Source organism: Heloderma suspectum, chromosome 1 (genome assembly GCF_057233095.1).
Source record: "Heloderma suspectum isolate Gila_16-S chromosome 1, 16-S_ref, whole genome shotgun sequence".
Classification (NCBI taxonomy): Eukaryota; Metazoa; Chordata; class Lepidosauria; order Squamata; family Helodermatidae; genus Heloderma; species Heloderma suspectum.
The window spans coordinates 359,714,711-359,738,506 of NC_139458.1; the positions used below are offsets into that span (position 1 = coordinate 359,714,711).

General features: G+C 44.4%; 1 protein-coding gene across 1 annotated transcript in view; it reads left to right on the plus strand.

The window, feature by feature from the left end:
- Nucleotides 1-23,796, plus strand: part of LOC146359743 (uncharacterized) — a 57,591-nt gene that overhangs the window by 11,091 nt on the left and 22,704 nt on the right. The window contains exons 8-15 of the mRNA XM_084832053.1: nt 1,753-3,175; nt 9,859-9,985; nt 18,688-18,844; nt 19,512-19,727; nt 20,205-20,348; nt 21,186-21,335; nt 23,205-23,316; nt 23,499-23,602. Of these exons, the coding sequence (XP_084688179.1) occupies nt 1,753-3,175; nt 9,859-9,985; nt 18,688-18,844; nt 19,512-19,727; nt 20,205-20,348; nt 21,186-21,335; nt 23,205-23,316; nt 23,499-23,602 (2,433 nt within the window). The remainder of the gene's footprint in view (nt 1-1,752; nt 3,176-9,858; nt 9,986-18,687; nt 18,845-19,511; nt 19,728-20,204; nt 20,349-21,185; nt 21,336-23,204; nt 23,317-23,498; nt 23,603-23,796) is intronic.

The window sequence follows — 23,796 nt, forward strand, 5'->3', positions numbered from 1 at the left end:
CTCATTGTGTGTCAAGTTACTCATAGACCGAGTTCCTAGAAATGGGGGTAAGGGAAGGAATTGTTCCTCAATGCCCCATATCACCCACCCAAATAAGGACTGCAGCCTTCTCATCCTTAAAAGGCTTCCTCAGTGGTGCTGTTAAGGCTGAACTAAGAGGCCCAAGTCTCACCTCAGAGAGCCTCTTGCCCAGGGCTCTCACCAATCTGGCAGTGCCCCTGGACTTACTTTGTCAAGGCTAGATTTTTGTGGCCTGGCAAAATGACAGCAGATTGATCAAGAAAGTGAGAGAGAGTCCAACTCAGTATCAATAACTGGAAAAACAGAGCACTCACCTATGGTACCATCCTCACAGAATTTGGGGGCCTGACAGGTGAAAGCACAGCTATCAAAAAAAGGTAGGTGAAGAGAGTGAAACCCCACCCCAGTCGCTGTAGACTGGTAAACAATAGGTGGAAGAACATGCCAGTGATGTCACAAATGTCTGCAAACGCAGGGTGTTTTCAGCTTCTACTGTTGCCATAGTTTGTGAAAAACTATGACAGTGACAGCAATGATTCTTGTCCATCTACCTATTGAGGGTGAAATTGATGCAGTTATGGAACTGCCACTGGACTCTGAAAGTTAGGAGAAATCCACATTGTGTTTGATTCCTTCTTCATTCCTCAGCACCGCAAGCCAGAAGAACAGCAAATGCATTAACAATGAAAGATAAAACAGCCTGTAGATTATATGAGGCATGCAGCCCCCACTGCACCTAAATTATCTCCCCTCCACTAAGTCTTAAATCTAGCTTTACTAGTTTGTGGATCATAATGTGATCTTGATTTCAGTAAGACTTCTGTGTAAGGTGGCCACGTGTCCTCTTCTACAGAGGAAGCCCTGTGTTTGAAGGGCAGCCAGAGAACTGCCCTTTGTTTGAAAGCATCCTCTGTTCAAAGTTCTGTCCTGGTTTCAAGATATACAAATACAAACTGTTGCCCATCAACAGTTGGCACTGGACAACAGACTGAACAGGCCAGCACACAAGTCACTTGGTTGCAGTCTTCCACTCTATGGTGAGATGTACTGTATTTCTATTCAAGTTCTAATAATTATTTCAAATTTGCATCTGTACATATAAATTAGCATGTGAAAATTTTATGCAAAACAGTGTCATCTTTTTTGGTGATAGATTTCCTCTTTTTTGGTGATTCATAAGTGTCTGTGTAATGGCTGCAATCCCATGCAGGGTCCTGCATAACTTTGAAACACATTGGGTATGATCAAAGTTTTGTACTGGGATTCCTTGCTCTCTTCTGTGAGTAGGAACATGCTTGGCATTCTGCAATGAGGAATTCTGATATACACACGAGGCATTTTTCTTCATCATAGAAAATGGGAAGTCCTTACATTCACAGGGCTTTGAATTACGATATGTAGAAATAAGATTAAGGGTGTAACCCTATGCATGTTTAGACAGAAAGAAGGCTTACAACTCCCAGCATTCCCCAGCCAGCAGAAGATGCTGGTAGGACTTTTGTCTGTCCAAACATGTATACGATTGCACCCTAAGTCACCTAGAATAAATTCCCAATAAAATTCAAAGGAGTCCAGCTCTTGACTTTGGAGCCAGAATTTCTCTCTTTAGAAAGTTTTGAAATTCCAACAGAAGCTCTTTAAGGTTGCATGTTCATAATAGTATTCATTGTTAATTAAAATGATTGTCGTATTATATATCACTACATTATTATATCACTACATTACTTTCAGAATGGCTATGGAACTAAAGTGACTGCAAGGAAGTCGTTTCTGAAACGTGGGGAAGGCACAGCAAGGCTTGAAAAAAATAGAGAGAACATTGGGAAAGAGCCAAACAAACTTCTCAGAAGAGTCAGTTTTGATTGCCAAAATCATTTCTCATGGCCTGCTCAATGGAATATAGGAAAACCATTGGGGAAGCAATTAAAAAGGCAAGTTAGTAGCCCTATGGTGCCGTTCCTGGATGATAAAAATACAAACTATGTCATTCCCAAGGATGATATAAATTGTCAGCTTAATAGTCATGAACAAAGGTTGGAAGAAAAAAAAGGCTACCATCACACTGGTGGACATGATGGCAAAGAGATGGTAAACAAAAAAGAATCTGGTGGTAAAGAGACAGTAAATGAAAATGAATCTGATGTACCATCTCAGATTAACTGGTCCAAATGTTCACAGCAACCTTATGAACAAATATGTGACATAAAGGCAAAAGTGAGTGAAAAAACTGAAGCCTTTTGTCCTGGTTCTCAAGAATATTCTGGTAGGGTTGACAACAGATCCATAGATTCGAAAGTTCCATTGTGGCTTATGGAGGACATAGTATCACAGGTAGCAAGAAGGCCCATGGATACTTCACCAGATGTCTTTGAGCTTCGGAATTTAGAAAGCAACCTAACCAGTCAAGAAGTTCAGAACTGTGGATGTCAGGTTATTCAAGATGTGAATAGGATGGGGCAATGTAAAAATGAATATTGTGTTGCTGTGGATAAAAGCCCAGAGATCCAAGTAGAAATTATCCCTGGGTTTAAGAAAGTCAATGATCAAATAGTAAAAGTTATCCCTAAACCAGATAGAAAACGGATAGCCACATTTGCTAATTCGCAAATTAGAAACCATAATAGTGCAGCAGCAGCTAACAGATGGAAAGGAAATCTCTCTAGTGATTCAGTCTGCACATCTTCTGATAGTGAAGGTGAACCTAAATCCCATTGCTCTCAGTACCCCATAAGGCCCAGTACCCATAGATCAGTGAGCACAGGCAAGAACATGGATCTTTCTGATGCCGACTATGCCGCTGATGAGCCCAGTGGAGCTGAAGATTACTCCTTGAAAAGTCATGGAAAATCACTTGCCAAGAGGTTTGTTGTTCAGGAGCTAACTGGTCAACAGGGAGCCTCCCTCACTGCAAGCAGCAGCAGCAGCAGCGAATCTAGTGTCAAAGACAGCAGCCTGAGATATGGAAAGACTCTCTCTTCCCTTAGAAAATCCTCCATTCATTCCTCACAAACAAGAGGAGGAAAAGAACCTGCAAGACAGAACAAGGGTATTGCCAGCAATCACACCAGAGAATTCAGTCTGCAGCCCCTGTCCTTGACAAGTGATCTTGTGGCTAGCCTCTTCCCTGTTTTCAAGAGCAATGCAAATCTAGAAGGTAAGAGAGCTACGTTAGGTAAGATAGCTTTAAAAAGCTAACACTGATTTTTATTATATAACCAGTTAATTCAGCTTGTATTCTACAAACACAAATGTCCCTGGCTGCTAGTTGTCCCAAGGCTGATTCAATAATAGGCCACATTGCTTTAGATGGAACATGAACCATGGTTAGTTTAGCTTACTATGTCTGAATCCAACCTGGCTCACTAAAACCATGATTTGAAGTTGGTTTGCAAACCATAGTTTCCATTAACTGTCCCTTTCATGGGGATGCCTTAGCTTAGAGCTGGGGTTCACACATGTCTGGGAAGTTTCCCCTTCATGGGGATGGCTGAGCTTATTGCTGAGAATACAGCATGACAGGGAAGTCTCCCATTTATGGGGATGGCTTTGTTCACACATGCTAGGGAAACATCTGTTCATGGGGCTGGCTCAGCTTAGAGCTGGAATTCACACATGCCTGACAAGTCTCCCCTATTAACAACAACAACAATAATATTTACATTTATATCCCACCTTTTTTCCTCATTAAGGAACCCAAGGTGGTATACATAATCCTCCCCCTCGCCACTTTATCCTCATAACAACAACCCTAGAAGTAGGTTGGGCTGAGAGTCTGTGACTGGCCCAAAGTCACCCAGTGAGCTTCCATGGCCAAGTGGGGACTAGAACCCAGATCTCCCAACTCTCAGTCCAACATTCTAGCCACAACACCACACTGGCTCTTTTATGGGGTGGCTTAGCTTATTGCTGGGCTTCACACATGCCTGGCAAGTCTCCCCTTTTATGGGGTGGCTTAGCTTATTGCTGGGCTTCACACATGCCTGGCAAGTCTCCCCTTTTATGGGGTGGCTTAGCTTATTGCTGGGCTTCACACATGCCAGGGAAGCCTCCCTTTTATGGGGATGGCTCAGCTTTAAGCTGGGGTTCACACATATCAGGGTAGCCTCCCCTTGAGATGGGAGACCTATTCTTGCTCCATCCAACTAGCTTGTTTCTCTTCTTTGAACAAGAGTGCCTGTGATTCACCTGACCAAGAGAGAAGACAGCAGCTGTATGGACAGATCCTACTCAACAACAGATGTAGGAGTTCCAGCTGAGTGTTCTGGGCTTCAGGAATTAATTGATATAGGCTGTGATCTCTGAAATACCCTTCAAGCTTAAATAACACAAAGCGGTACCACAAAATATATATTTATTGCTCAAACATTATTAAAGAATAGCAAAACTTTTGAATAATAAAACAAAACACATTACTATATGTAATGCAGTTAGGGTGATTAGAAGCATAATAGAAATAGTGGCTAGCAAATTTCATAGTAAAATTAAAGTTCTATTCTTCTCAACCAACAAAGCAGTCGTCATTAAGATGTTATAGTGGCTTATTTGGCAACCATTTTATTTATTTATTTGTTTCTGTATCGCTCAATAGCTGATGCTGTCTGGGCGGTTCACAACAATACAAAAACTACAACATTATAAACATTATAATACAACATTATAGTAAAATGTGGTCTAATTTTTTTAAGATACAAAATTTAAAACAATTAAATAGCTAAAAACAATTTCAGTCCACAATTTCAGTAAAAGACCTGTTCAAGACAGCCAACATAAGTGCCCCATCATATGCTATTAAGTCACGTTCCTTCGTCCTCCCCCTTCGCAATCAACATACTCCAGGATACCAGGCTTCAGGCTCACTACTTTATTTGTTAATGACTAGCTTCCTTAAAAATGCAAATTCTAGGGAACTCTCAGACTACAATGAAAACAGCTGCTCCACACAATTATGAATATCAATAGAGGAGCTGAAGTGAAAGTTGGAGAAGTTGCCAGCAGTCTGAACAAGAACTTCTGGGCCACACTAGCTTCACAGGGATGCCCCTCTCTTATGGTGGCTCCCTCCTATGTAGGCTTTCACACGTAGCCAACCTGGTGGAGCATCTGAACTCTGCCTCTAACTTTTCCCGCTTCGCTCTGTGACGGACCCTAGCATCCTCAAGTCATGCCCCTCACTCTCTTTCTCCCCCGAAACCTGGGTTCTCATGGAGGAGGAAAGGGGGGGATTCAGGCTGAGCCATCTGTGAGTCAAGGTCTTGGGAAGAAAGCCTTGCCGCATCTGAGCTCACTAGGGAGGGAGCCTCCCCCTGTTCTGGGTGTTCCCATTCTGAATCCGAGCTGCTAAACATCTCCATATGCTCAGATTCATTCCTGACACATTAAATGCCTGGGTGCAGAGGGCAGTCTTAACCTGGTGCTGAAAAGATGACAGTGTTGGCGTCAGACCAGCCTCAGTGGGGGTTCAGGAGTTGGGGAGCCACCACTCATAGGGCCCACTCCCTTCTTGCCACCTTCCGAGCCTCCCTTGGAGGAGGCACTTGGAGGAAGGCCCCAGATGTTGATCGTGGCATCTAGGTAGGTTCATATCAGGAGAGGCGCTCCATCAGGTACTGTGGTCACGAGCCATATAAGGCTTTATAGGTTAAAACCAGCAACTTGAATTGGGCTTGGAAGCATACAGGCAGTCAATGCAAGCGGGCCAGAATTGGTCTTGGCAGAGCTTAGGTCATCATGTTTGGTAGGCTTCTCATTCTCTCAGGATCTCGCTCCCAAACTGATTAACCCCTTGCCTTTTATAACCCCTGTATTGAGGACCTCATCCTAAGTTTCAGACCTGGTCATACCACTACTCCTAGTTCTACCATTTAACCCTGGTAGGGCTGCCTCTCAATGCAGCCAAGTTTACCATTGACTTCAAAAGCTCTTTGATGAAAGTATCCCTCCTCAACCAAGCACCTTCTCACTTTGGTGGAGGTGGTTAACCAACCCATTTGTGGTAACTCTCATTGCCCCATTTCCAAGAATGCTTTCCAGTACTCGCAGTTAGCTTATAGCCCAGATAGCTAATCTCTCTGTTACTAATCATTTACTGTTGGCATACACTGATTATTATGAATAGCACTCCTATGAAATACAATGAATTCTTATCATCAGCACGTATTACATTCATACTTTGTGACAGACACAGACCTTAAACTGGTCTCCACTGCCAGCTGTGACTGACAGCTGTGTGTTTATTTAGTCATTTATTTGATTTGTACTCTTGCCTTTCTACCAAGAAAAATGGCACTTGAGATGGTTTACACAGTCTGCCTCTGAGGACACATCTTAGGACATCTTATGCAATGATGCAGCTAGGTAATTTTAGATCCTGGTCTTATGCCACCGCCCCCCCCCCCGATCATTGTGAGGCAGACAACTAACATTTCCCCCACTACTGGGATTCCATGCTTTGTAACTGCTTCTATATTCTTGATATGTTAGAACAGAACCCAAAAGCAACAACTAAAAAATCATTTGCCAACTCTGATTTTTTTAAAAAAAGAAATACTCTGAGCATGTGCAGCTTCATATTTTAAACTCATGTAATTCATAGCACAATCATGACTACAGGAATAAAATGGGGTTTCTTCTGCTGCCCATATGCCTTCATCACCTGCTGCTTTCTGGGTTGTCATTTGGGAGAGGTCTGGGCTGTATGTGGTTTATTGTATGAATTGTGTGTAATCAGGGAATTAAAAAAAAGCACACTGTTAGGGGCAGGTGGCAAGTACAATAGCAGAGAGCATCTTCTTTCCAGCTCCAACAAGATAAGCATACAGCCATTGGCTTCTGGCATGTTGCTACTAGAAAACAGTAATGACTAGGGCTGTGCATGGACCTCTCGCTTTGCTTCGGATGCTGCTTTGGACTGATTCGGACCCCATCCATTTCGCCTCGAATCTGAAGTGAGATTTTGATATCTAAATCACTTGTTTTTGGCATTTCCTCATTGATTTGTATGGGAAAACACAAACAGCCATAATGTTTCAGTTTTCATGATAAATACATGAAATTTGGGGAACTCTCAGCAACCTGGACATCCCAGCTGCAAAATTTCAGACAGTTTGGCCCAGGAGTTTTCGTGCTAGGCACAGGTAAAATGTGCTGTTCTCAGAAATGCATACCAAAGTTCATAATGGGATAATCAAGTTAGGTGTTGAAGCGGTGAGGAGGTCACTACCCCTAAACTCTGCTGTAGGTTTCCTTGAAGTGCAAATAACTCATTTCCCCTAGTACTGTTTTCCTATTCACAGTCAATGACCTCAGGGTCTCTTTGGCTGAATTGCCTGGGAAAACACTGGCTGGTAGGCAGGAAGCAAAGACAGCAACCTGGCCAGGTGGGCACATTGACTTGAACAAAGACCAGTGACAGTTGTCTGCTGGACTGACAGAGGCAGGAAGCAACACAGGAACCCTGCCAGGAGGGCACAGCAGCACCTCACCCACCTCTGCCCCTGCTAAGAACCCAAAGATGCCTCATATTGGGCTTGCTTGCTTTGCAACACACAGTGTAATATTATATTATTTAAATAATAGCAGTCCTTTTAATGTGTGCAGTCCTTTTGCCCATTGTTTTTGGAAATGTGGACTGTGTGTAGTGTTTTGACACACACTGTTTGCTTGTTCACACAACACAAGCGCTCTCTCTCTCTCTCTCTCTCTCACACACACACACACACACACACACACCCAGACACGAGCAAAAGAAAAGCAAACACTAAACTACAAGCAAGGAGTGGGTGGGGGACTAACTATAATCCTAACAGAAGAGAAAAGAGTTTTTTATTTTTGGGGGGGGGAGGGGAAGAGATCAAAAATGGGAAGGGAAGGAATACAGGAAACGAGAAGGGGGTGGGGGTGGGGTGGAGAGGAGAGGAGCCAAGAACAAGGAAAGGAAAGTACTCTCTCTTTCTCTATATATTTATAAAAAATCTAGACAGAATCAAAGTAAGAGCAAACTAATGGTTGAGAGAGTATGGAAAAGGTGTGTGTGTGTGTGTGTGTGTGTGAGATAAACAACTACAGTGAAATTTTCTGGATTTTTAAATGAACAAACAAGAAGAATGAATGGTAAACCTATTACAGAAGGGTGGAGTGGAGTGGGGAGAGATTAACATAGCTCTCATAGCACAGGCTTTCTTCTTGGCTGAATTCTGCCAAAGGAGAGTGGGAAGGGTTAATTTCCTTCCTGCTCTCCTTTGGCAGAATGCCAGATTCTCCAGTGCCGTGGCTTCCTCTGTCGTGCCTGGCAGTTGCTCTCAGTGGCCACAGCAGAGGCAAGATAGGACTGGAGCCAAGTGAGAGATGCCATGGAGCTTCCCTCTTGGCTCCTGTCCTGCTGCCACTGCCACCACCACCATCATTGCACACAATGTCAGCTCATCAGGGCAGTGGGAGGCTGCTCAATTATTAAACGGCTTGCGCACCCCAATGGATCATCTTGCACACCTCCTGGGGTGTGTGCACCCCATTTTGGAGACCACTGCTCTAGCCAAATGATGTTCAGACAGAGCCCTCTCCTCTCCAGTAATACCACCTCTCTCACAATGAGCAAATGGAGGCTGACTCAGAGCAAAGTTCCCGCCCTCCTCCTCCTCCTCCTCCGTATCCTCTCCTCTCCTCTCCCCTTCCCCCCTCCCTCCTTATCTTCTGCCCCTCCCACTGGCCAGATCCCTCTCAAGTTGATACATTTGGTGCCTCTGCCTCCTCTCCCCTTCCCCCTCCCTCCTCTTCCTCTCCTTCTGTGTGATCTTTCAGAAGTTGATCCATTTGGTGCCTCTGCTTCCTCCCCCCTTCCCCCTCCTCCTCTCCCTCTGTGTGATCTTTCACAAGTTACATTTTGGAGACAGCCTGTCTGGGCTGCTCAGAAGGCATAAGAAGAGCTACAAATCTGTGAGGTAGATGAGGCACCTTGTCGATGAGCCTCTTCGCTTCGGGGGCATCTCGTTGCTATTCTGATCTGCTTCTGATCATGACGAGGCACCTCTGAATCAGCCTGCTTTGCCTTGTTATTTGGGCTTTGGACCAAAGTGGTGTACAACCCTAATAATAACCCAACAATATTTCTACAAAGCAAGCATATTCTTTGCCTGTGTGGGGATGGCAGGAAAGAGAGAGGTGGGATAGTGTGTGTGTCCAGGCTTAAGATGTCTACTACTTGTCTCTAGGCAAATGTTTTGACTCCTCAAGTGCACCAGCACCCTTCAGAACATCTGGCTCTTGCAATTGACACATGCTCGAGATTTCAGCTCAGGTTGACTCTTGCCTGTCCATATGGCACACAGCTACAATTGTCAGACTGGCCTGAGCTGTGCAGTCTGCGCATCTAATAACCTGCACACATATGCAGTGGTCACTTCTGAGAAAATGGAACTGTATTTTGCAGGGATGTTTCTTATTCAGCCCAAACTATGTCACTGAGGCAACAAGGGCACAGGCAGCTGCTTGCACTTTTATCCTCATATTGGACAAGATGAATTCTTACCCATGCTTCAGTCATAAAGGGGGTTGCTTGGTAGTTTCTCCCCTAGACAATATTTATCATTTTCAAAGCTCTGTGTAGTCAGTTGTGTAGTATTAGTTAGTACCCTGCAGATGCATTTGCACACACTTTTCTCAGTATGGTTTGTGGCTTGAATTGTGTGATAGTGTTTTAACTTCCTTCCACACCATAATGCGTTTTGATAGGTATAGTAGAAAGCAGTTGTTGATACTTCCAATGTTTGATTTGAACCCAATTTTTGTACACACTGGCTATGAGTAACTAATCACAATGTATTAACATGAATGTCTTTGTAGAGCAAGTTCAAAAAAGGCATGTGGGCAAGTTGGAGGATTGCAAACAGGAGGTTCCAGTGCATCACAGAGAAACCTCTCTGCTAGCTCAGATGAAAGAAGAACAAGCGAAAGCAATGGATTTTCTCAGGTAAGAAAATTGTTTGTTTGTTTGTTATTTAGTGTAGGGATGTATATCCCACCCTTCTCAAGGCAGCCTTTTGCATTGGGGATAAATAACAACAATAACAATAATTTGTTCAAATAATTTGTTATTTGAAGCATTGCTATTTAGCTTTCTAAAACTATGCCTGCAATGCTTAAAAGCCTCTGTAATAAAAATGTATGTATGCAATAAAAAACCCACTGGTACAAATAATGAAGACTAGATTAAAATTTAAATTTTGAGACATAGCCCAAAGACTAGGCACTAAAATAATTCAGTCTACAGCTGGTGTCCCATCAAGCCAAGCGTAAACACCCACTGCTTCCAGGCATTGATGCAGGACTTGCACAGTCATGTGTGGCTCAGATGTCACATAGAAATAGAGCTGGGTGTCATGAGCATACTGATGACACCATGCCCAAATCTCCTAATGACTGTTCCCAAACACCATTATGGACAAGATAGTACCCTGTGGCACCTGACAGCATAAACATCAGGGGGTGACATACAGTTTTCCAAGGCAACTTTCTGAAGCTAGCCATGCAGGTTGGAGTGGAAACACTACAACACAGTGCCTCTCACCCACAACTTGCAGAGCCAGTCCAGGAGGATACCATGATCAGTGGCATTAAAAACTGAGAGAACAAGGAGAACCAACAGGATTGCACTCCCCCCATCTCTCTCCCAGTAATGTTCATCCATCAGGGCAGCCAAGTCTAATTCTGTCCCCAAACCCAGCCTGAAAACAGATTGGAATGGGTCTAGATAATCTGCTTTGTCCAAGGGTGTCTGGAACTGAGCTGCTGCCACCCTCTGTCTTCTACCAGGAATTGACCTAGAATTGTGTGAGCAGTGAAGTGGCCAAGTTTGCGGATTACACCAAATTATTTAGAGTGGTTTAAACAAAAAGGGGTTGTGAGGAGCTCCAAAAGGATCTCTCCAAACTGGGAGAATGGGCATCTAAATGGCAAATGGGGTTCTATGTAATCAAGTGTAAAGTGATGCACATTGGAGCAAAAAATCCCAACTTCGAGTATAACATGATGTGATGTGAGCTAGTGGTGACTAGGGATGGCATGGATGCCCAACTAGGTATAGGAGTCCATTTGGCTCCCCCTGGACTGCACCCTGGACCATGTCCACTGAGCCACTGGCCTCGCTCGCACCTTCCCGGACACTCCCTACACTGTCTGAGAGCATCCCTCATTTTGCCAAGGTTTTTTTAACGGGAAAAGGGACCTAATTAAAAATCCGCATATTTAAATATGCACACATTCAGGCTGGGAAAGCTTGATCTACACAGTATTAGAGACATTATGCCTCTAATACTGCATAAATCAAGCTTTCTCAGCCTGAATGTGAGCATATTTAAATATGCACATTTTTAATTAGCTCCCTTTTTTGTTAAAAAAAAACAACCTTGGCAAAATGGCAGGCAATCATGGATGGGACTCGGGGTGACTGCGGGTGGCTTGCTGAGCTTGTGGGGGCTCGAGTGCAGGTCCGGGGGGGCTCAAGTGGGAGTGGCGCTTCAGTTGGCACCCGCTGATCCTGGATGGAGGTGGGTTTGCACATCCCTAGACCAAGAAAGAGATCTGGGGGTTGTGGTGGACAGCTTGATGTAATTGTCAGCCCAGTGTGTGGCCAGTGTAAATAAAGGCAAACTCCATGTCAGGCATAATTAGAAAAGGGATTGAGAATAAAACTGCCAGTATCATTCTTGTTGTTGTTGTTGTTGTTCAGTTGTTCAGTCGTGTCCGACTCTTCGTGACCCCATGGACCATAGCACGCCAGGCCTTCCTGTCCTCCACTCTCTCCCGGAGTGTGCTCAAGTTCATATTCATTGCATCGGTGATGCTATCTAGCCATCTCATCCTCTGCCGTCCCCTTCTCCTTTTGCCTTCAGTCTTCCCCAATATCAGGGTCTTTTCCAGAGAGTTTTCTCTTCGCATTAGGTGGCCAAAATATTTGAGCTTCAGCTTCAGTATCTGTCCTTCCAATGAGCAGTCAGGGTTGATTTCCTTTAGGATTGACTGATTTGACCTCCTTGCAGTCCAGGGGACTCGTAAGAGTCTTCTCCAGCACCACAGTTCGAAAGTGTCAATTCTTCGGCGCTCAGCCTTCCTTATAGTCCAGCTCTCACAGCCATACATTACTACTGGGAAAACCATAGCTTTGATTAGATGGACCTTTGTCGGCATGGTGATGTCTCTGCTTCTTACTATGCTGTCTAGGTTTGCCATAGCTTTCCTCCCAAGGAGCAAGCGTCTTTTAATTTCATGGCTACAGTCACCGTCTGCGGTGATCTTGGAGCCCAAGAAAGTAAAATCTGTCACTGCTTCCATTTCTTCCCCTTCTATATGCCAGGAAGTGATGGGGCCAGATGCCATGATCTTCGTTTTTTTAATGTTGAGTTTCAAACCAGCTTTTGCACTCTCCTCTTTCACCCTCAACAAGAGGCTCTTGAGATCCTCTTCACTTTCTGCCATTAGGGTGGTATCGTCTGCATATCGGAGGTTGTTGATAATTCACCCGGCAATCTTAATTCCGACCTGTGATTCATCCAACCCGGCGTTTCTCATGATGTACTCTGCATATAAGTTAAATAAGCAGGGTGACAATATGCAGCCTTGTCGTACTCCTTTCCCAATTTTGAACCACTCGGTTGTTCCATGTCTGGTTCTTACTGTTGCTTCTTGACCCTCGTACAGGTTTCTCAGGAGACAGGTAAGGTGGTCTGGTACTCCCATCACTTTAAGAATTTGCCACAGTTTGTTGTGATCCACACAATCCAAGGCTTTAGCATAGTCAATGAAGCAAAAATAGACGTTTTTCTGGAATTCTCTTGCTTTCTCCATGATGCAGCGAATGTTGGCGATTTGATCTCTAGTTCCTCTGCCTCTTCGAAACCCAGCTTGTACTTCCGGTAGTTCTCGGTTTGCATACTGCTGAAGCCTAGCTTGTAGGATTTTGAGCATCACCTTGCTGGCATGTGAAATGAGCACAATTGTGTGGTAGTTTGAACACTCTTTGGCGTTGCCCTTCTTTGGAATTGGAATGTAAACTGACCTTTTCCAGTCTTGCGGCCATTGTTGAGTGTTCCAAATTTGTTGGCATATTGAATGCAGCACTTTAACAGCATCATCTTTTAGGATTTTAAATAGCTCAGCTGGAATGCTGTCATCTCCACTAGCTTTGTTGTTAGTAATGCTTCCTAAGGCCCACTTGACTTCACTCTCGAGGATGTCCGGCTCAAGTTCAGTGGCCGCACTATCATGACTATCAGGGACATTCAGATCTTTCCTGTATAGTTCTTCTGTGTATTCTTTCCACCTCTTCTTAATCTCATCTGCTTCTGTTAGGTCCCTGCCTTCTTTGTCCTTTATCATGCCCGTCTTTGCACAAAACGTTCCCTTGAGATCTCCCATTTTCTTGAAGAGATCTCTAGTCTTTCCCATTCTGTTGTTTTCCTCGATTTCTTTGCATTGTTCATTTAAGAAGGCCTTCTTGTGTCTCCTTGCTATTCTCTGGAACTCTGCATTCCGTTGGATATATCTTCCCCTTTCTCCCTTGCTTTTCGCTTCCCTTCTTTCTTCAGCTACTTGTAAAGCCTCCTCAGACAGCCACTTGGCTTTCTTGCATTTCTTTTTCTTTGGGATGGATTGAGTTGCTGCCTCCTGAACAATGTTATGGACCTCCGTCCATAGTTCCTCAGGCACTCTGTCTATCAGGTCTAATCCCTGAAAATCTGTTTCTCACCTCCACTGTATAAGGGATATGATTTAGGTCATTCCTGAATGGTTTAGTGGTTTTCCCTATGTTCTTCAATTTAAGCTGAAATTTTGCAAGAAGCAGCTCATGATCTGAGCCACAGTCAGCTCCAGGCCTTGTTTTTACTGACTGTATAGAGCTTCTCCATGTTTGACTGCAAAGGACATAATCAATCTGATTTCGATATTGACCATCTGGTGATGTCCATGTGTAGAGTCGCCTCTTGTGCTGTTGGAAAAGAGTGTTTGCTATGATCAGCGTGTTCTCCTGGCAAAACTCTATTAGCCTTTGTCCTGCTTCATTTTGTGCACCAAGGCCATGCCTGCCTGTTATCCCGGAGATTTCTTGACTTCCTACTTTAGCATTCCAATCCCCTATGATGAAGAGGACATCTTTTTTTGGTGTTAGTTCTAGAAGGTGTTGTAGGTCTTCATAGAACCGATCAACCTCAGCTTCTTCGGCATCAGTGGTTGGGACATAGACTTGAATTACTGTGATGTTGAATGGTTTGCCTTGGATTCGTACTGAGATCATTCTATCGTTTTTAAGATTGTACCCCAGAACTGCTTTTCCCACCCTTTTGTTGACTATGAGTGCTACTCCATTTCTTCTAAGGGATTCTTGCCCACAGTAGTAGATATGATGGTTACCTGAATTAAATTCGCCCATGCCTGTCCATTTTAGTTTCCTGATTCCCAAGATGTCGATGTTCAATCTTGCCATCTCATGTTTGACCACCTCTAGCTTACCTTGATTCATTGATCTGACATTCCAGGTTCCTAAACAATATTGTTCTTTACAGCATCGGATTTTCTTTTCACCACCAGACACATCCACAGCTGAGGGTCCTTTCGGCTTTGGCCCAGCCGCTTCACTCTTTCTGGCGCTACTTGGAAATACCCTCTGCTCTTCCCCAGTAGTATACTGGACACCTTCCGACCTGAGGGGCTCATCTTCCGGCATCATATCTTTTAGCCTTGTGATATGTTCCATGGGGTTTTCTTGGCAAGGATACTGGAGTGGGTTGCCATTTCCTTCTCTAGTGGACCACATTTTGTCAGAACTCTCTGCCATGACCTGTCCGTCTTGGGTGGCCCTGCATGGCATAGCTTATGGCTTCACTGAGTTACGCAAGCCCCTTCGCCACAACAAGGCAGTGATCCATGAAGGGGCAGTATCATTCTGCCCTTATATAAATCTATGATGCAACTACACTTAGAATACTGTGTAGAGTTCTAGTCACCACACCTAAAGAAAGATATTGTAGAGCTGGAAAAAGTGCAGGAAAAGGCAACTAAAATGATCAAGGGACTGGAGCATCTCCCGTATGAGAGAGGGTTACAACAGCTGAGATTGTTTAGTTTGGAGTGAGGGGAGACACGATAGAGGTGTACACAATGCATGGTGTGGAGAATGTGGATGGGGAGACATTTTTCTCCTCTTCTCAAAATACTAGAACCCGGGGTCATCCCATGAAGCTGATTGGTGGGAGATTCAGGACAGATAAAAGGAAGCACTTCTTCACATAGTGCATAGTCAAACTATGGTATGCGCTACCACAAAACGGAGTGATGGCCAGCAATTTGGATGGCTTTAAAAGGGGGTTGGACAAATTCCTGGAAGGAAAGGCTGTCAATGGCTACTAGTCCTGATGCCTCTATGCTGCCCCCAGTATCACAGGCAGTAAGCCTATGTACACCAGTTGCTGGGGAACATGGACAGGAGGGTGCTGTTACACTCATGTCCCGCTTGCCGGTTTTCTGTCAACAGCTGGTTGGCCACTGTGTGAACAGAATGCTGGACTAGATGGACCCTTGGTCTGATCCAGCAAGACTCTTATGTTCTTAAGGCTGCAATTCTTGGCATGCTTACCTGGAAGCAAGCCCTACTGAACACAGGGTCCCTTCTCTACCTAGGCCCACGCCAAAGACCTTACTTGGGATCACTGCCAAGAGGGCAGGTGCCTGGGGTGAGAGACCAGTGTCCAGAACTTGTTCCTGCCATGGGTGACTTCTCTCTTCCTTCCGCCTTAGCGGCCATGTCCCTGCGGCATCAAGGTCCCACCTTGAGCTGCTTTCAGCACCATGCTCAGTCCTTTGAGTTTTTATTTATTTATGTATTGCACTTATGTATTGCATTTATATCCCACCTTTTTTCCTCCAAGGAACCCAAGGCGGCGTACATAATCCGCCTCTTCTCCATTTTATCCTCACAACAACAACCCTGTGAGGTAGGTTGGGCTGAGAGTCTGTGACTGGCCCAAAGTCACCCAGTGAGCTTCCATGGCCGAGTGCGGACTGGAACCCGGATCTCCCAGCAACCAGTCCAACACATTAGCCACTACACCACACTGGCTCTCCATTGTGCAAACATCAATGTAGTTGGCCATTGGCTTCCTTCTCTTGGCCCCACCCTACCCCACTCCCAAATAGATTTCTTAGAGGAACTAGTGCTTGAAATCCCACAACTGTCATTAGCCCTACTCTTTTTTCTTGTTCTTAAAGGAGGGGAAGATAATTTTGAAAGATGGCAAGGATACTTTTTACCTGATAAAATAATTGGGGGTGAGGGCGGGGGGCAGGGGATGACCTTAACTAGGCATAATGCAGTTCTGCCTTCCAGCATCGCTGCAATCCTATTGTTTGGAGGTCAGCCCCACAGTACACTGAGGGCTAAATGCCTCTAGGGGACCTTCCTTGTTTCCTCAACATGTAACCTTTGGATCTTTGGATTTTTGTCTCGTCTGGCTGTTTCTGCTGTGAGTTGCACTCAGTGGTAGGTTAAATTTTGAAGTGCAGGTGCCCATCATGACAGTCCTGTCATTCCCTGCCCCAGAGGAGAGTCCAAAAATGCAGGCCAGCTGTGTGGATCCATATTAACAAAGATGATCAGGGGACTGGAAACAAAGCCCTGTGAGGAGAGACTGAAAGAACTGGGTATGTTTAGTCTTGAGAAAAGAAGACTGAGGGGAGATATGATAGCTTTCTTCAAGTACTTGAAAGGTTGTCACAGAGAGGAAGGTCAGGATCTCTTCTCAATTATCCCAGAGTGCAGGACACGGCATAATGGGCTCAAGTAACAGGAAGCCAGATTCTGGCTGAACATCAAGAAAAACCAATTACCTAGGAAGGTAGTGGGCTCTCCCACACTAGAGGCATTCAAGACATGGCTGGACAGCCATCTGTCAGGGATGCTTTGACTTGGATTCCTGCAATGAGCAGGGGGTTGGACTCGATGGTCTTATAGGCCCCTTCCAACCCTACGATGCTATGATTCTGTGTCTGCTTCCTTGGGCTGTAGTTTATTATCATATTAGTTGTTATTATATACCACCGGGTCCAGGGTAGGCTTTTTCAAGAGCTGATGAAATACTGCCTCTTAAAGAATGTCAGGCATCACTCCTTCATGCAAAGAAGCATTTACCAGACCCTGGACCTACCTGGTCAACTGCTCATGCCAGCCAAGATGGGCAGGGCTCCAGATGACATGTGGTCAGCCAGGTCACTACCAGCATCTCGTTCCCATTCTCAGGCCACAAAAGCTGAAACCAATCCCACAGATCTAAACCAGATGGCACATATTGGGGTCTTAATCACATACATTTAGTCATGGGAGGGTAGAGCACATGCATGATGCAGGAGGTCACAGGTCCAATCCCTGGCATCTCCGGTTAAAACTGTCTTAGGAAGATGTTGGTGAAGACCCCTGTCTGCCTGAGACCCTGAAGAGCAATCGGAATAGACAATACTGGGCTAGTTGGATCACTGGCCTAACTAGGGATGTACGAAAGGCACTTACCTGGTCCCGCAGCTTGCTTTGCGGTGGGGGGGAGGCGCTTCGGTTCTTCCCCCGAAGTTCAGGCCAGGGGGGGCGCCCCGCCTTGCCCGGCCAAAATTCAGGCCAGGGAGAAGCGCCCCGGCCGCGAAATACAAAAGTGAAAAACAAAAACAAAAACACACACCCGTGATAGGCTACGTAACGATTTACGTAGCCTATCACGGCTGACTGGAAATCTAGCCGTGATAGGCTATGTAAATCGTTACGTAGCCTATCGCGTGTGTAGTTTTTTTTTTACTTTGTTTAGTAATGGCAGCGGCAGCAGCTGGTCAGAAGACCGGCCGCCACCCCCGCCGAACCGCCGCCGAACCGCCACCGGGACCCGCCGACATTCGAGGGAGGTAAGTCCCATCCTGGGGGGGGAGCGGGGGGGTGGCGGAGAATTTCACCACCAATTTTGGGGGGCCGAATGCGTTGGCATTCGGCCTCCCCGAGATTCGTGGAGAAATTCTCCGCCATCCCTAGGCCTAACTCAGTATAAGGCAGCTTTTTATGTTCATTTTCTTGTATGCTAGGGTCCTTCCAGAACCTGAGCTGCAAATCAGGACCAAACTAAATGAGATGCTGGTACTTGCATGATTAGTCTGCCAATGGTCTCTTTAAATAAGTGAAATGTGTGTACTTTTCAAATAAGCACTCAACGCATATATTTGGGGAAATGTGCACCGAAAGATGCACAAATTTTTGCGCAAATGAAAGAACAGTGCTCGCAACCTGATACGGCTGGTTGGTTATTAGGTGGAGAACATTGGTTCTTGGGCAGATTAGAAATGTAATTAATTAATAAAATAAAAATAAAGTATGGACACAAGTTAGGAAGAGCTTTGAGGTAGAAATGGGAAAACTTCAATGATCTCCAGTTTTACGGATTTTCACATTCCTAGTTACGATCAGAAATATGGTACAAGGGAAAAGGATAAAACACTCCCTGTGCCCCTACTGCTGCTTTGATCAGATTCAGAACCCCTGGCTCCCACAGCTGCATTTTGTGGGGATGGGAAGCTGTCCGCAGAACCCTTGACTTCCTGCACAAGTGGCATTCCTATTCTTTTATCACCACCTGGTTTATTTTCCCACAGAAGACAAATAAAACAGTATGAGGCCAGCGGGCCTCAGAAGTTGCATCTCCTGGAAGAGTGCAAAAGCAAGGAAGCTCTGAAACTGCAGAAAGAAAAGGGAGAATTTGAGAAGCACCCAATAATAGTTAAGGAGGAGGGAGAATCAGAGGAAATACAAGTAAGTAGCATTTCATGCTGCAACACTGCTTAGGTCCTCTCCTTCCCAGAGACACTCAAGTTTAAAATCTGTTTTAAAAGAAACAAGAAAGGAAAAGAAAAGGTAACCCTCCCCTCCTGGTGCAATGATGAGCCTCCTCCTTCCCCCAAAACTTTTGAGGGATGAATTGTGACCCAAAAAATGGAACTGAAATGGCTGTCCCCAATTTGCCACCTGTGCATGGGGCTGGCGAATTGGGGGCGGCAAATTGGGGGCAGCTGTTTCAGCCCATCCCTACCTAGCAGCCAAGCAAGGGCCATATATTAGGGCTGATAAAGTTCAGTGGAAAGCAGTGGTGCTAATGATGATGAGATATTTATGATTGGGATTGGGGAGCAAAGCACAGAATTTGTAGGTGATTATTCCAGACCAGTTAATCTGGTTGTCAAGTTAACTTGTGTATATGCCCATAGTGTATGTTTTATACTGTGATCCATACTGTATTGGCATCTTGGTGTGTGTACATGTACAATGGATAGGTGGAAATGGTAAGGAGGAGTGGCCAAGTAACCTCCATAAAGATCTACCTGGAGAGGGCCTGATGTTTCTCAGATCTGGTCTATACAGAAATGGCAAAATATCTTTAATCTATTTTTTTCCTTTGAAAAACATGTCCTCCTAATGACAGATGTTAAAGCGGCAAATAGCAGGGCTACAGGAGGAATTTAGGAGAAATGAGACCCTCTGGCATGTTGCCCATGGCGAGCTAAGAAGTCAGGTTGAAGCACTGACCAAACACAACCTGGAGCTTCAAGAGGAGCTCCGAGTCTCTGAGCATCAGAAGATGGAAGCAGAACGAAAAGATGGAGCTATGGATTTGGTTATCGGAAAAACAGAAACACCGGTACTATCAGCAGGCCTGTTGTTTGTATTTGGCCTCTTGGCTCCTCTTCCCATATCTAGATGATTCAGCTCCTTTGATGGAGTCACCTTCCTTGCCAAATTATTCCACTGATGGGGAGAGATTACAGTTCCAGCATGTTGCTTCCTAGAGCAAGCTTCAGAAATTTCCCCAAATGGATGGGGAATGCCTGGCCCCCTGTCTCTCCCTTGCCTCCCCCCTCACTAGCACATCTACTTGCAAGGCACAGGCTGGAGCCTATACTCACTAGCACATTATTTGTACAGTAACCTGCAAAGACAAGCAGTCTCATGAAAGTTTGCCCCAAGAACATGGCTGCTGCATCATCATTTAAGGCTGTTCATCAGCCTTAAATTTGTTTGCTTTTTAAAAATATGGATGTACAGAGAATAGCTGCTGGCTGTGTTGCACACATATGACACATTCTTAATTATTAATACATCATAATTTTTTCATCAGGTCTTGGCAGCTATTTTGAGAGGGACATCATCCCAAGAAACCCTGGAAGAGAGACCATCGCAAGATAGCCATAAGAGTCCCGGCAATGTGCATGTAGAAAGAACACCACTGGATGAATTGCCCCCTAGTGATAGGAATACACAGGTAGGACATGCAGTCTTGATGTGCAAGAAATTTAAAAGAAATTCCAGCATATTTGTAATTAGTGTAGAGCTGGTGTGTTATAGTGGATGGACCAGGAGCCCAAAAATCAAATCCCAATGTGGAATGAAAGCTGGTGTTGTGCAGTGGCTAAGAGACTGAGCTACGAATCAGGAAGTCCCCAGTTTGAATCTTGCTTCTGCTATGAATTCACTAGGTGGCCTTAGGCAAGCCACTCTCTCTCTCTCAGCTTCGTACCCCCAATCTGCAATATGGGGGATAATAAAATTACTTGCCTTATGTTGTGACCCACTTTGCACATTATGGTGGCAATTCCTGGGTTGTTTAACCCAGGAATTGTGGGAATGAGCAGAGCAAGCATGTTGCACTCTCGTTTCTGCTTTCCTGTTGTTTCTTAACTATGGGCAATTGCTGGGTTACCTCTGGGTAGTTTAATCCATAAATAACTCGAGTATCTGGGTTTGCACATCATGAAACAATTAATTGTTAATTAAAAGCAGAAATGCTTGTCCCCACAATTCCTGAATTAAACAGTTGCCACCGTGATGTACAAATTGGCTCTTTAAGTGCTTCATTATCTAGTTGTCAGTCTTACAGGGTTTTTGTAAATATTACAACTAGATAATGAAAGGCTTTGAATGCTTGAAAGCATCAATCAGATGTTGCTGATGCTGGTGATGACGAGATGCTGATGATGCTGATTATGTAATATACTGAAAAATATAGATTTCCCGTACTGAAGCATTTACTTCTTGGTTCCATTCTCCTAAGAAGACAGCAAAAGCCAACTTCATGCAAAAGCTTTTCAATGTCTTCTAGGCAACAAGAAGTGCACTGCAGAGGTCTGAGTCACTGAAATCCACAACAGTAGAACAAAGAGCGAAGAGCCCATCTAAAACCCTTTATAACAGAAGTGCAACTCCCACAGGTCGGAGGACGCCCCATCAAATGTCGTTTGAACTACAGAAAGTAATGTGGATTATCTGAATAGCCATGCTTCTTTGAATAGTATTATATTTAATAGTACATATTGCTATTAAATAGTAATAAATACTGGTATTTATATTTAATCTAGCTTTCCAAGGCTCCTTTGCCATATGTCTTTGAAACATGGAACCTGGTTCCAGAAAGTTAATGTCCTTGAAGAAAACCTAGCTGGGAAGGGTATCAAGAGAGACGCTTGCTACTCAGCATGCCTAAACATAATATAGGAGGTGCCTGAGACAGTAAAGCAAGAGCTGAGAATGAACAGGCTGTCTGCATGTAATGCTCAACTATAGTTTATATTAGCCACGATGTGTTGCTTTAGCCATGAATTGTCTTGCAGACAAGCAAATAAACCCCATCTTGATTTCTCTATTACTGGTTTGTTTCTCCCCTGCCGATTTTGCCAGCCTTCAGAGCAGATTCGGTTTCAGGCTACTCTTGCTGGGTGCCTCTGTTTCAGGGCAGACAGCAGCACAAAAAAGCCAGGGTTAAGCCACAGTCCTGGTTTCAGACAACATGACAAGCCACGGTTTAAGCAAGTCAGATCTTATAAGCCAACAACAAACTATGACTTCTCTTTGTGGTTTGTAGCTGGTTAACAAACCATGGATTGTTTGTGGGGAAGGCGGATTTCAACAGACTACACCATGGCTTAACGTTATGTGCAAACCAGGACTCAATGTAATGTCTAAAAGGAACATTTGTGGGGATCTTCACAACCTCAGGGTGCAGAAGTAGCTTGCACACCTTTCCCATGCAAGCCGGTTGGAAGCAACAGAAGATGTGGAAATAGAACAAAAGCCCGAGTCACTTTCCTCTTCACTTGTTAGCACCCTGTATCATCCAAGGCTAGTCTGAGAATGCTGAGCACGTCTCACCCCCTTTCCCTTCATTATAGTGCAGTGGGGATTGAACAACCAATAGTGCTTGCTCACAGCTGCCTTTCACCTAGGCTCCCATTTGCTGGCTGCTATTGACCTTTATTTCATGACATAAATTCCACACAGGTGCTTTGAGAGTTGTAGGAACCTTAGTAAGGCTGTCAAGGAGACACTTTTCTTTTAGCTGTCTGGCTTGTATTCTTGGCGGGGGGGGGGAATCTGGCAAGTCAAAAGGAGGGAGGCTGTGAAGATCATCACCTACTGTTTCCTCCTCTGATAGACGATCTGTTCCATGGAGAAAGAGGAGCTGTAGCTCAGAGGTAGAGCACCTGCTTTGCCTGCAAAAGGCCCCAGCTTCTATGCCCGGCATCTCCAGGCAGGCTGAAAATATTCCTGCCTGAAACCCTGGAGATCAGCTGCCTGTCAGTATTGACAATACTGGGCTAGATAACTGATGGTTTGACTCAGTATAAGGTAACTTCCTATCTTCCTATGTTTCCGGTGTTCTTCCTGTGATCCACCATGACGGACGAAGTAACATAAAAATCTAACATTTTTGAAATATATCTTTAGGTTGCCTCTATAATGTCACCATGGGTACTGCCAGACAATGCTTTTATTGTGCAATCAGCCTGGCCTATTAATGGAATTTTATTGGAGGACGGGGGCAGAAGAAATCATCTTCAGTTTGTAACCCTCCTGTGTATTCTCACCCCTTCTTCCATCTTTTTCCTTACCAGAAAAAAATCCATTAAGGAGGAATAGCTGCACAGTGCTTTTTGATTGGTAGCGTTAGGAACCCTCCATCTGGAAGCACCTTTTACCTCCAAGACCGTACATTTTCCTGTTACTTTTGGCTCTGATTAACCTGTGGAAAGCCTTTTTGGCTAATTATTCATAACACACAGACTTTTCAAGTGATGGAGTGTGTAGAAGTATTGTTAATTTAAATGTTTCCTCTTTGTTCTAGGCTTTACCACAGATGGCTCATAATCAGCAACAAAGTCATGTAAGAAACTCACCAGTCTCTGCATCTAATCTGACTGTACTCAAGGATACCTGTCCTTCTTTGTATGTTGAAGGTAATTATCACATGTGGGGATAGCAAGTGTCTAAAAACTGCAGAATCTCTCCTTGCTCAAAACATGTCACCTTTGCTAGCCAGTAACAATATGTTGGACTTCAAAAACAGGACTTGAATCATCTGTGATTTAATATGTGGTCACTTATAGTTTTTAATATGTCATTATTTTAATCCTTCTAGGTACAAACTCTTCCACCTCAGGTAGTTCAGAAGATGCAGCTTTTTTAACTAGCCCAAACAATGACATTTTAAGCTCTGCATCCTTGAGTAATGTGAAAATACAGGTATGTTCTTATGTACAAGTTTTAAATATCATTTTTTATACAGAGAGTGTGCCTAAAACCCTACTCTCAAATGAGCCTCTTGTTTAAAAAAGGGTGCATGTGTGTATGTGGTGGTGGGGAATAGAGTTCAGCTTGTTTTATTCAAAAATTAAATGGTCTATCTTTAAATATAGTATGCTCCTTTAAACATGTGG